General features: G+C 49.9%; 5 protein-coding genes across 5 annotated transcripts; 1 reads left to right on the plus strand and 4 right to left on the minus strand.

Annotated features, from left to right (window-relative positions):
* Positions 1 to 23: 23 nt before the first annotated feature.
* APUU_70234S (ATP-binding protein) lies at positions 24 to 3,170 on the plus strand (the record flags this gene model as incomplete). The annotated part of the gene is made up of 3 exons (XM_041695084.1): positions 24 to 996; positions 1,057 to 2,951; positions 3,012 to 3,170. The coding sequence occupies 3 exons, from the start codon at positions 24 to 26 to the stop codon at positions 3,168 to 3,170; spliced, it is 3,027 nt and encodes a 1,008-aa protein (XP_041560850.1).
* A 641-nt stretch (positions 3,171 to 3,811) lies between these two features.
* On the minus strand, positions 3,812 to 5,111 carry MDH1 (malate dehydrogenase; the record flags this gene model as incomplete). The annotated part of the gene is made up of 5 exons (XM_041695085.1): positions 3,812 to 4,405; positions 4,461 to 4,555; positions 4,619 to 4,768; positions 4,840 to 4,957; positions 5,046 to 5,111. The coding sequence occupies 5 exons, from the start codon at positions 5,109 to 5,111 to the stop codon at positions 3,812 to 3,814; spliced, it is 1,023 nt and encodes a 340-aa protein (XP_041560851.1).
* A 469-nt stretch (positions 5,112 to 5,580) lies between these two features.
* Positions 5,581 to 6,541, minus strand: BOS1 (protein transport protein bos1; the record flags this gene model as incomplete). The annotated part of the gene is made up of 4 exons (XM_041695086.1): positions 5,581 to 6,021; positions 6,092 to 6,273; positions 6,370 to 6,469; positions 6,539 to 6,541. The coding sequence occupies 4 exons, from the start codon at positions 6,539 to 6,541 to the stop codon at positions 5,581 to 5,583; spliced, it is 726 nt and encodes a 241-aa protein (XP_041560852.1).
* Positions 6,542 to 7,151: 610 nt separating this feature from the next.
* APUU_70237A (uncharacterized protein) lies at positions 7,152 to 7,809 on the minus strand (the record flags this gene model as incomplete). The annotated part of the gene is made up of 2 exons (XM_041695087.1): positions 7,152 to 7,188; positions 7,247 to 7,809. 2 exons carry the CDS (start codon positions 7,807 to 7,809, stop codon positions 7,152 to 7,154), a joined length of 600 nt encoding a protein of 199 aa, XP_041560853.1.
* A 1,223-nt stretch (positions 7,810 to 9,032) lies between these two features.
* On the minus strand, positions 9,033 to 10,679 carry LAT1 (putative pyruvate dehydrogenase complex, dihydrolipoamide acetyltransferase component; the record flags this gene model as incomplete). Its single annotated transcript, XM_041695088.1, has 4 exons — positions 9,033 to 10,100; positions 10,160 to 10,383; positions 10,449 to 10,498; positions 10,570 to 10,679. 4 exons carry the CDS (start codon positions 10,677 to 10,679, stop codon positions 9,033 to 9,035), a joined length of 1,452 nt encoding a protein of 483 aa, XP_041560854.1.
* Positions 10,680 to 10,948: the final 269 nt, after the last annotated feature.

A 10,948-nucleotide genomic window follows, 5' to 3' on the forward strand; every position in this document is an offset into this window, starting at 1 on the left:
CAACGTTCTGCGGTTTTCTCCTTATGAGGCAACCAACTCATGTCTACCATTTATCTATAATGTCCGCTGGTACTGATTCTCCTGATTCCGCCTCAATCAGCCTCCAGCAATCTACAATTCCAGAGCCTAAGACGCAAAGAGATCCAAGCGCTAGCCCATCTTCCACTCCGCTCGGGGAAGCTCCACAGCGGGTCCCATCATCCACAGAAGCTATGGCCGACTCACCCAACCCTACAACCACAACGGGCGACACCAAACATGATGCCGAACCGGCCGTCGATAACAATGCCGTAAAGGCCGATGCGAAGTCGCCAGTCTCCGTCTCCGAAAATACTGCTAAGAAGTCAGCTTGCAAGAAACATCCTGGAAAAGAGCCGGAAGCCAATTCTCGGAATCGCGATTCCAAGAAAAAATCCCGGAAAGCAGGCAAGAACTCGTCGATAGTCACACCTAGTGCCGATAGCTCTTCGGGGGTAAATTCATCTTCTGAAAGCACAAGCGCCAGTGAATCCGCCTCAGAGGATGATGGGTCGTCATCGGAGCCTTCTGAGTTGGAGTTCGAGCGATACTCGCGACGGAGGCGCACGAAGACTAAAGCAAATAGGTTGAAGCGCAATAAGAAGAAGCCCAAGTCACGCTATGACGACGAGTCAGATACAGGATCTGACGCCGAGGATACTGAGCAGGATGATTCCCTCGACGAGAAACAGCTCAGAAAACTTGTCAAGAAGCTGAAGTTGAAGAGGGCCAGAATACATAATACAATTGAGGACTCTTCCGAGGACCAACAATTTGATGATGGTGATGCAGACCTGGTTGAGATGTCTCTCACTTTGGCCAAGGAAAAGCTGAAGTCGAAACAGGGTGGCGGGAAACGTGTTACGCTGCGCGGTAGGCGAGGCCTAATCGACAATTTAGGAGAGTCTCAAAAGGGTCTGCAGAGAAGATCAAAGAAGAAAGCTGGCTCGAAAATGGCTTTCAAGAGAGTTGATCAACGTACTTCTTTCCATTCCATCTCAAAGGATTGAAGACAAAACACCAGCTAACTCTAAACAGTATGGGACAACACAATCCACAAATTTAAACTCACTGAAACCATGGATGACCCTGATGCGAATGAGTGGGACCAGTACCTTTTCACTGTACGTCGCAAGTTTGACTGGGAAGGCAAATACGTCGAAACGGTGGTGGACCTCAAGAGTAAGCACCTCCGAGAGGCTTTGAGCAAAGTCATGGACGGAGTGAAAGGCGTTAGTTTGGTACAGGAGACCGCAGTTGTTGATCCAAACATGCTCTTTCTGTATCTCGAGGAAACACGCCAGTATATGAAGGAACTTAAGCAACAGGCCAAAACAGAAAAGAAGAAAAAAGCAAGGAAGATTGCGCGGCAGAAGGCACATCACCTGAAGATTCTGATCAAGTACCTCGACATGGACTATGCCGAGACTAAGAAGACGTTGTATCCGCTACTGGAGGCGAATACCATAACCTTTGATCTCTTGTGGGCGTTGTTCAAGCCAAATACAATTGCCTATGCGCCTACATATGGTAATCAAGACGAGCCTCGTGCGTTCAAGATAGAATACGCCACTAAAGAGTCATCTTTCATGAAGGGCCAGTGGTACAGTATTGAAGGTCGGTATTTAGAATATGATGGCAAGACATTCGGCATGGGAACTATGGCAGCCGAAGTGGAAACCTTCAAGGGGGCCCGCAAGATCACCAGCCTTGGATGCTATCCGCTTAAATACCACCGTGAAGCGGATGAAGTCCAAACCAAGCTCATTGAACGGGGTAAGAAGTTTGTTGCTTTGAGAGGCATGAATTACCGGTTTCATAAGGGCATGGCGTTCTTCAAAAAGAAGCGCACTGTCATCAAGGTCAATATCAATGGACGAGTGATGATTGACCCGGCAATCCACCGTCGCATCAACCCTAACTACCCTATCAGCACCGTCCGTCCCAAAGATCCCGATTTGCTAGATGGTTCCGATGATGAAAGTGAGGGTGGATGCTGCTGTGCGTCAGGATCTGAATCTGATCAATCCCATGGAGAACGCCGTGATTCAGATGCGCCCAAGATGAAGTTCAAGGTGGTTCGAAATAAGGATGGCCGCCCCCAGGTTGTCGCAGTAGAAGTCGACGAGAATGGGAACGAGATCCAGAAAGAGGATATGGACGAGGTCGGCGATGCTTCTGAGCGAGATTTCACCGAGGAAGAATTGCTCATCGCCAGCCCGGTAGTTCTGGGATTTGCGTTTAGCGAGAAGCTCTGGCTCGAATTCAGCATCTCCGGAGTCAGTGATATCGAATGGAACGAGGACGCGTTCGACTCGCTGGTTCTACCCGGCAACCAGAAGACCATTGTCAAAGCTCTAGTAGAGTCTCACACCTTCTGCGCCGCACAGAACATCGACGATGTGATTCAAGGGAAAGGCAGAGGACTCGTGGCCGTCCTACACGGACCTCCGGGTACTGGCAAGACACTGACAGCCGAGGGTATAGCAGAGTTACTGAAACGCCCCTTATACATGGTCAGCGCTGGTGAGCTTGGAACAGACTCGCGCACATTGGAAGCGGAGCTGAACAAGATCTTGGACATTGCCCACTCTTGGGGTGCCGTACTGCTTCTAGACGAAGCCGATATCTTCTTGGAGAAGAGAACAATTCAGGATATCCACCGCAACGCACTCGTCAGCATCTTCCTTCGTCTACTTGAGTACTTCCAGGGGATTCTCTTCTTGACCACTAACCGCGTGGAGACCTTTGACGACGCTTTCCAGTCCCGAATCCACGTTGCCTTGCGCTACGGTGACCTCACTACCAAAGCTAAGCGCAGCGTATGGAAGATGTTCCTCGAGAAGGTCCAGGCGATGGAGGGCGTACAGACGTCGAATTTCACAGACAAAGACTACGACACGCTTGCTCGGCATAATCTCAACGGACGACAGGTGAGTTATTTTACTCTCTCCAAAGGTTTTTTAATATATGAGCTAACTAGTGTCCCCCAGATCAAAAACTCCGTGCGGACAGCGCAAGCACTTGCCGTCAACGAAAAAGCCCCTCTATCCATGGAACATATCAAACGAGTTCTCGACGTGGCGGAAACTTTCGACCACGATCTACGCGGTGGCACTGGTTACATGGATGCCATGCGAAGCTACACTTAGTGTTTTGAGTTTTTTTACACTTTCGTTTTCGCTTCCTTTCCTTTTTTTTCAAAAATTTGGTGCACCAAATACGTTTTCTGGCCATCTATTTATTTGTTCCTTATTTGTTATCTGGGATCCTATACTCACGTCTCTCCTGTCCTGTCTTTCCCTGCTTTTGAGAGTTCTCGAATGAACGAATGACGACTGATGGCTGATACTCTGCTCTGCTCTGGATTTGGGATTAAAAGATAATGGTTTTTTTTTCTTTTTTCTTGTTTCCTTTCCTGATATGGAATCGGACTCCTAGACTCTTTCAGGCATTTGAGTTCTTAGTCTAAAGCTACTATAAACTCTACTTCCTAATCGTGCTTTACATAGCTCACGAATGATGTTAAATACTACTAGGTGCGAAGGCATAAAATGCTCGGGAAATTGAATATAGATAAACTCATCAGACGTAATTACGAATTTGATTTATATTTTATAGGAAAATACAAGTCATTTGTCTCCCGTCACCGTTCCCGTGAAGAGAGTACTCCATCAGCAGCTGCGTTCCTCCAATGTAGTACTAGTCGATGTGGAAGTGATGCGGGCGGATAAAATGATAGGACTGTTATACAGGGAGGAATGCCGCTGCAGAACTTTCAAGCATAAATCATTTAAGGGTTGGCCTTAACGAAGTCAATACCCTTCTGGATGTTCTTCTTGAGGTCGCCGAGGCAGGCCTCAAGGAGCTTCTGCTCGTACTCGTTGACCGCGCCGACGGGGTTGATCTTCTCAGCACCGTTGGGGCCGAGCTCAACCTTGGAGGCGAAAAAGTCGATACCCTGGTCCTTGTAGAGAGGGCTGTCAACGAAAGTGGGCTCAACAACGCCCTTCTCGCCCTGGGCGGCACGGAGGAGAGACTCAGCGAAGCGAGCACCAGCCATGGCCATGGAGAGAGTGGCGGAACCAGCACCATCCTTGGCCTTGACGACCTCGTCACCACCGAACTGGATGCGGTTGACAAGCTGGTCACGAGTAGTGCCCTGGATGCTGGCGTGGTTGGACTGAGAGAGCAGAGGAACGATGGTCACACCAGAGTGTCCACCAACGACGGGAACAGCCTCCTTGGAGGGGTCGCTTCCCTGGACCTGGGAGATGAAGCGAGAGGCGCGGACGACATCAAGGGTGGTGACACCGAAGAGGCGCTTGGGGTTGTAGACACCAGCGGCCTTGAAGACCTCAGAGACGATGGGGACGGTGGAGTTGACCTAGAATAATCAGCATGACTTGCCATAACAAGCCCCAGGTGGTGGTGATGCATACAGGGTTGGAGATGACAAGGATGTTGGCCTCAGGAGAAGCCTTGGCAGCAGCCTTAGCAAGGTCACGGACAATCGACGCGTTGGTGTTGAAGAGATCTGTCGTCAAAACATCAGTTCCTGTCCGTTTATAATGCTAATTGCTCGAGATGCCATCCATACCGTCACGGGTCATGCCGGGCTTACGGGGGACACCGGCAGGGATGAGGACGATCTCGGAGCCCTTGAGGGCATTCTCAAGGCCACTGGCATCGGGCTGGTAACCGTTGACAGTGCTGTTGGTGTTGATGTGGCTGAGATCAGCAGCGACACCTAGAAGATTTCCAATTAGCCCAGTTCGCTGAAGGAGACGATGGGTTCGGTTGGGATGTCGTGCGACGCACCCGGACCACCGCGGATATCGTAAAGAGCAAGCTCAGAAACACGAGGGTTGAGCTTGAGGAGAAGGGACAGGGGCTGTCCGATACCACCAGCGGCACCGAGGACAGCAACCTTGGAGGCCTAAAGATTGCGCAAGGCAGTAAGTATATTGTTTTGAATGGTATCTCCGAGGTACTCCGAAAACAAAAGCGCGCAAATAACGACATACCTGGCTAGCAGAGGCGGAGAAGGCCCGCTTCTGGATGAAGCCGAAGGATTGACGAGCAGCGAACATTGTGACGGTTAATGGAGAATATGATACACCACAAAGGGACAACGAGGTGGGGGAATTCTATCGCGATGAGAGGAGACGGAGGGAAGAAGAGAGAGAAAGAAGCGAAAAGCTGTACGAGATCACTCCGGGTGACGAGGTTGGAAGGAAGTGGGCCCTTTCTCTCGCTCGATCCCGTTCCGACGCATGGAGCTGCCCCAACTGTAACGTGCACGGCATACTTGTCCCGAGGTCGGACGGAGAACACCATAACTAGTTATACCGCCCAGAGTATATGGGAGCGAGCTGTGAACCAGCGTAATTAATCAATTGAAATATAAACTACAAAGACATATATCCGCTCGATTTTAGGGAATATATTTCATATTACAATCCATGAGGCCCAAACAACGCCGACGCTAGAGAAACTATGAGGCCAGCAACTGCTGTATTTACAAGAGGGTAAGTAAGACTAGGAAACGAACAACCGGCATCATCTCAAAAAGTGGATCACCGCCCAACAGAACAAGAGGAATAGTATCACTCCTGCCCAAAAAATCCATTTATCCTGCTTCGCTCGCCGCTCAACCTTTCGAATTGTTTCTCCGCTGACGCCGAGGGTGTTTGCGACGCTGTAAAGACGGCGTTGTGTGCCCTTTAGTACTTCCCGCTGCTGCCCAAGGTCAGCAAGCACAGCACGGCCCCGATCAAGGAAATCATCAAGCTGGGAGCTTGTGCTTGATAGGAGGGATTGCTCCCTTAGTGCATGCGTTTCCCGAGTATAGTCCGACCCTCCAAAACCAGTGCCCGACCGCGATGAAGAAGGCGCAAATGGTGAATCGTGGGCCACCGAAGGCTGGGCATAAGGGTTCTCAGGTGTAGCTGTGTGATGCGGACGACGACCGAGAAGCTCATGGCGGTTGGTCACAGATTGCTATTAACCAAACAGTTAGCCACAGTCGATACAGAGTCGCACCGTCCAGGTCTCCAGAATGAACACTTACAGCATCCTCTCTCTCTTTCCGTAGTCGGTCGAAATGTTGTCGATAATCTTGTAGTTCTGCCCGGAAGTTCTTGACTCTCTCGAACGCCTTTTCCTGCTTCTCTGGTATTAATTCCCTTTTCGATAAAGCAGAGTAGTCGTCAATCGTCCTGGATAGCGACGCTAAAGACGCTGCAACCTGGCCTATAAGCAGACGTCAGTATCGATGAATAATCTTAACGAGCCCACTCGATCTTCAAATACGCGAAACAGCCGCTGATTCAAATGTCGAATAATTACCTTGTAACGCTGCAGGTGTTGTGGCAGGGGATTGTGCGAACGTGTCTAAGTCGCGGCGAATCGCAGATGACTGCTTGAGAGCAGAATTGAATAGCGAATTCTATATCGGAGCATTAGACGTTCAATCAAACATATATCAACGGAATCGCAGGCGGGTGGGAATCCATACCATATTCTATGTGAATGGTGCCCCTAATGTTGGTGTCCACAGGGTATATCAATCAGAAGTGGCGGGTGCAGGACAGGTTCTAGTCCCGACTTGAAAGGATAAACAATGCGTCGAATATATTTGTCGACTTCCCAGTTGAAGCGACGTGTTAGAAATGAATAATATACTGAGTGTCTCATTGATGCTTGATGCCACATAACCTTCGATATTTGGCGTCACCGCCTTTGGACAATCGCCTTTTAACACGCGCTCTCCGCAATATCCAGCCTGTCCAGACACTCTGCTACCAAATATAGTTTTGTACCGGAAACAAAAACTTGAAGCCTCGAAGGCTGGAGAAAGTCGGTTTTTATGATCTTACCTCCACTCGATGACGAGCAACTGCGCCCTGCGCAAAGAATAACTAGACTAACAAGACAACTCCATCGCAAAAATTACTCTATCAGTTTTAAGAGCATTTCAATCTCGAATTCTTAAGAGCGGAAATGTATTCATTACAAGCCTAGAGCTACATCAAAATGCGCCCAAGATCGAAACACTACCCCACCAACGCAGCTGGCAAAATCTGGTATAGAGTAACTATATATATATAAATAGAGAGTGCCCTCACTCCTTAGTTTTTAGGAGGGTACTTATTCTGGAGGAACCACCTGGGAAGGACGCAAATCAGTAATTGAAGGCCTTGGTTATGAAACGTGGGCAACCTACTTGCTGACGAAGTAATCGACGGCGCCAAAAGCACCCACAGCACCCGTCCACAGCCCAACAAGCTCCCACGAAAGCTTGCCTTGTGCGTGCTTGTGGTAAGCACCGAATCCAAGACCTGCGCTGACGAGGGCGAGAATAGCGGCATTGCCAAGGTATACCGGGTTGGTCTCATTGCCATGGCCACGCGAGGCCTTAGCTCTCGCCTTCTTCTCACGGGCTCCTCGGGCTTCCTCTTCCTCACGCTCTATCCGCTCCGCCTGAGTGCTTGTTTGCACATTTTGTTGCAGGAAATCGGAGTCTACCGACTGCACGTGAGGGCTGTCGACGTCGATTAGGGATGCTGTGCTCTCGCCTTCATCTTTGTAAACTCGGTTGATTTCGGGGGCACGGCTGATGAAACCAGATTTGATTAGTTTTTTAGGTATCAAAAGTCGCAATTCAGTAGCTTCACTTACGCCTGCGATTAGAGTCAGTAAGGTCAAAGAATTTGTCCGACGGGTGTGGTGACATACCTCTTCAGGGGATTGCTTGGGACCCCTTGCGGCAGCGTCGGCGTAACTCATGGTTATATTTTTGGAGGGCGTGTACTGATCTGTAGGTTATAAAAAGTAACTTCAGGGGGTATGAGCAGACAGGAATTTAAACGCGGGAAGTAGCCATCGCGACCCGCATTGAGAAATGACGTTTTTATACCTGTGGTTGGCGTGGATGATGTCATGATCGTGCCTTGGACTTGGCATGGTAACGTTCGTCGTCCACCAACTTTGGGGCTTGAGCGCATCCTTGGAACATTTACTCCAACGGGTCATACAAATTGCAGCGCATTTAGCATCCAGGATAGTTACACTTCTAGTCCAAACCAAGTCTGCGCCTTAACTTCTTTCAACCAAGATAGAAGCCGGTATTCAAGTGCGAGAATACGCAGTATTGTGCATAAGGATGCGGAGCATAACTCTAGGTTCATACAACAAGCAATCGCCTTGACTAATTTTCACGGTCTAGTGGAAATATCACCGGTCCTTTCAACAGTAATAAGACATCAAATGATCGATACATTTGGGCCCGGCCACCATGTCCTAAGACCCCCGCGGTTTAGTTTGCTTTTAGCGTGCTTGCGTGATACCAGTAATGTTGGCTATCATCGAGCTTTGGTCAAGCGTAGTCTCTAGACTTCCTCTGAGGGCTCGCAGGATAAAGCTGAAGAATCTGTTCCCATCTGATGCCTTTTCGTATGAGTTTTCGCTGCCAATGGGAAGGATGAAACTAAGCGATTGTTGAGTACCATGGTTTGCACCAAGGCGTTTGCTCTACAATGTAAAACTCTCCCCCAAACATCGTGTCCGACACCGCAATATGTAGGATTTATCGCTACGCTCTTTGCAGCATAAACTACCCTATTCCCAATGTGAACAGAGCAGTATACACCCCAAAGGGCTGTCAGGAGATGGCGAAATTGTCGTATGCCTCATGGGCGCCTCACAATAATGTGGAATATAAGCGATGAAATGAAAAACAAGTTCATCATTATATAAAGTCCGATAAGGCTATTAGGGTTAGGGACTTCAAGGGACCAGGACTATAGATAATACGAGTGGCTTACTATGATGAAAATAAAGACACTACAAGGCGCCGCCATGTCACAGAAAAATGCTAGAATTTATAAGCTGTACCTAACGACCAAAATGGTCAAAAATATGAGGATTTTAATACATAATGAGACAAGGCCCGGTTGAGATTCTGAGCCAATGCGCTAGCACATACGATTACCAAAAGTCTGGAGTAAAACTCACAGAAGGAGTTCTAGAGGGTTCTCAACAACCTTCTTGAGCTCCTTGATCCACTCAGCACCAACAGCCCCATCGACAACTCTGTGGTCAAAGCTACCAGTCACAATAATCTGGTCATCCCACTCAACAGAAGTGCCCTCTTCAGTCTCAGCAGGGACAGCAACCTTGCGCGTAGTGCCAACAGCAAGAATGCCGGCCTGAGGGGGGTTGATGACGGCAGTGAATCGCTCAATAGCGGGGTTCATGCCCATGTTGCTGATGGTGAAAGTGCCACCCTGGAACTCTTCGGGCTTGAGCTTGTTGTCCCGAGCGCGCTTGCCGAGATCCTTGATCTGGTTGGAGATGCTAGACAGGCCAAGACCCTGCGCGCTCTTCACAATAGGAGTGATCAATCCAGCAGGGGTAGCGACGGCAACACTGATATCAGCGGAGTTGTGCTGACGAATGACAACCTGGCCATTCTCCTCAACCCAGCTGGAGTTGACCTGGGGAACCTTGAGGAGGGCGGTGGCGCAAGCCTTAACGAGGAAGTCGTTGACGGACAGCTTGTACTTGCCATCAGCAGAGGCGTTAAGGGCCTGGCGAAGCTTGAGAAGCTTGGTGACAGACAGAGTGGTAGAGACGAAGAAGTGAGGGTTTTGGCCCCAAGACTGCTGAAGACGGCTAGCGATAACCTTGCGCATCGACGTAAGAGGGATGTCTTCAGAGACAGGCCCGGCAGCTGAGACGCTAGGCTTGTACTTCTCCACATCTTCCTTGGTGATCTGGCCACCTCGTCCAGTACCCTTCAGGGCCTTAACGGAAACGCCCTTCTCAAGAGCCAATGCCTTAGCAGCGGGACTAATCGCAGGCTCGCGGTCCAGACTAGGCTGAAGCTTCTCGCCGGAAGTTTCGGGCTCATAACCACCAGCCTCTGGCTGAGGTGTGGATGGTTCCGAAGCCTTGGGGGCTTCCTTGGGGGCCTCTTCGCTTTTCTTGGCGGGGGCAGCACCCTCACCAGCATCCTCCAAGCCGAATGATTCGAACGCCGCAACATCGGTACCTTCTTCGACTAAGACAGCGATAGGCTAAAGTTGTGTGATTAGCAAACATGAGTTCGCGCAATTCGAAAGAAGGGGATACCTACAGCGCCAACGGAAACGTCCTTTTCGCCGGAATCTTTCAGCACCTTAGCCAAAACACCTTCTTCCTGGAACTCAAAGTCCATCTGTGCCTTATCGGTTTCGATTTCGACCAGAACATCACCGGGTTGGAGGCCATCTCCAGCCTTCTTCTGCCAGGCTCCAATATTTCCGGCAGTCATTGTCGGCGACAAGGCAGGCATGCTAATTATAGTGTGGGGAGGGAAAGCTGTGGGTTTTTCCGCATGTCAGGAAGAGTCCGTGGTCAAGCAGGGAGATTTGAAATAAGCATACACTTGGAGGCATAAAAGCGGGAAAGAGCAGAGATGGCGGGCAATTGGTGTCTAAATCACAGAAATCTCAAGTCAGTACACAGAAGGCAAGCAAAGCGCTCGTGCAATGATAGAGAACGTACTGGATTGAGGCCGTGAATTTGTAGGAGGCCTGCGGTCGCCTCAAGGAGCAGGCGCCTTTTGAGAGGAATGAAGCGCTTGGAGTGCGCATTCTGATAGCAGAGGCGACCATGGTGCCTAGGTTCTGTGATATGATACAGATATAGGCCCGCGGCGCTATAGAAAAAGAAAAGGATGAAGGACGGAGAGGAGCCGAGAAATTGTATCTGGAAGAAGAACGCTGGGGTGAGCTTCAATTTCGTTGACCCGACACTCACCGGGAAGCTGGCCGGGTCGGAATTTTCGGTCGCCGGGCGCTTTGCCTTGTTAGTCAGGCACACCAGCGGCCGCGGGCGGTAGAGTGGGCCTTTGGACACGCATCAGCTACCAAGGCATACTCCG

Source organism: Aspergillus puulaauensis, chromosome 7 (genome assembly GCF_016861865.1).
Source record: "Aspergillus puulaauensis MK2 DNA, chromosome 7, nearly complete sequence".
Taxonomy (NCBI): Eukaryota; Fungi; Ascomycota; class Eurotiomycetes; order Eurotiales; family Aspergillaceae; genus Aspergillus; species Aspergillus puulaauensis.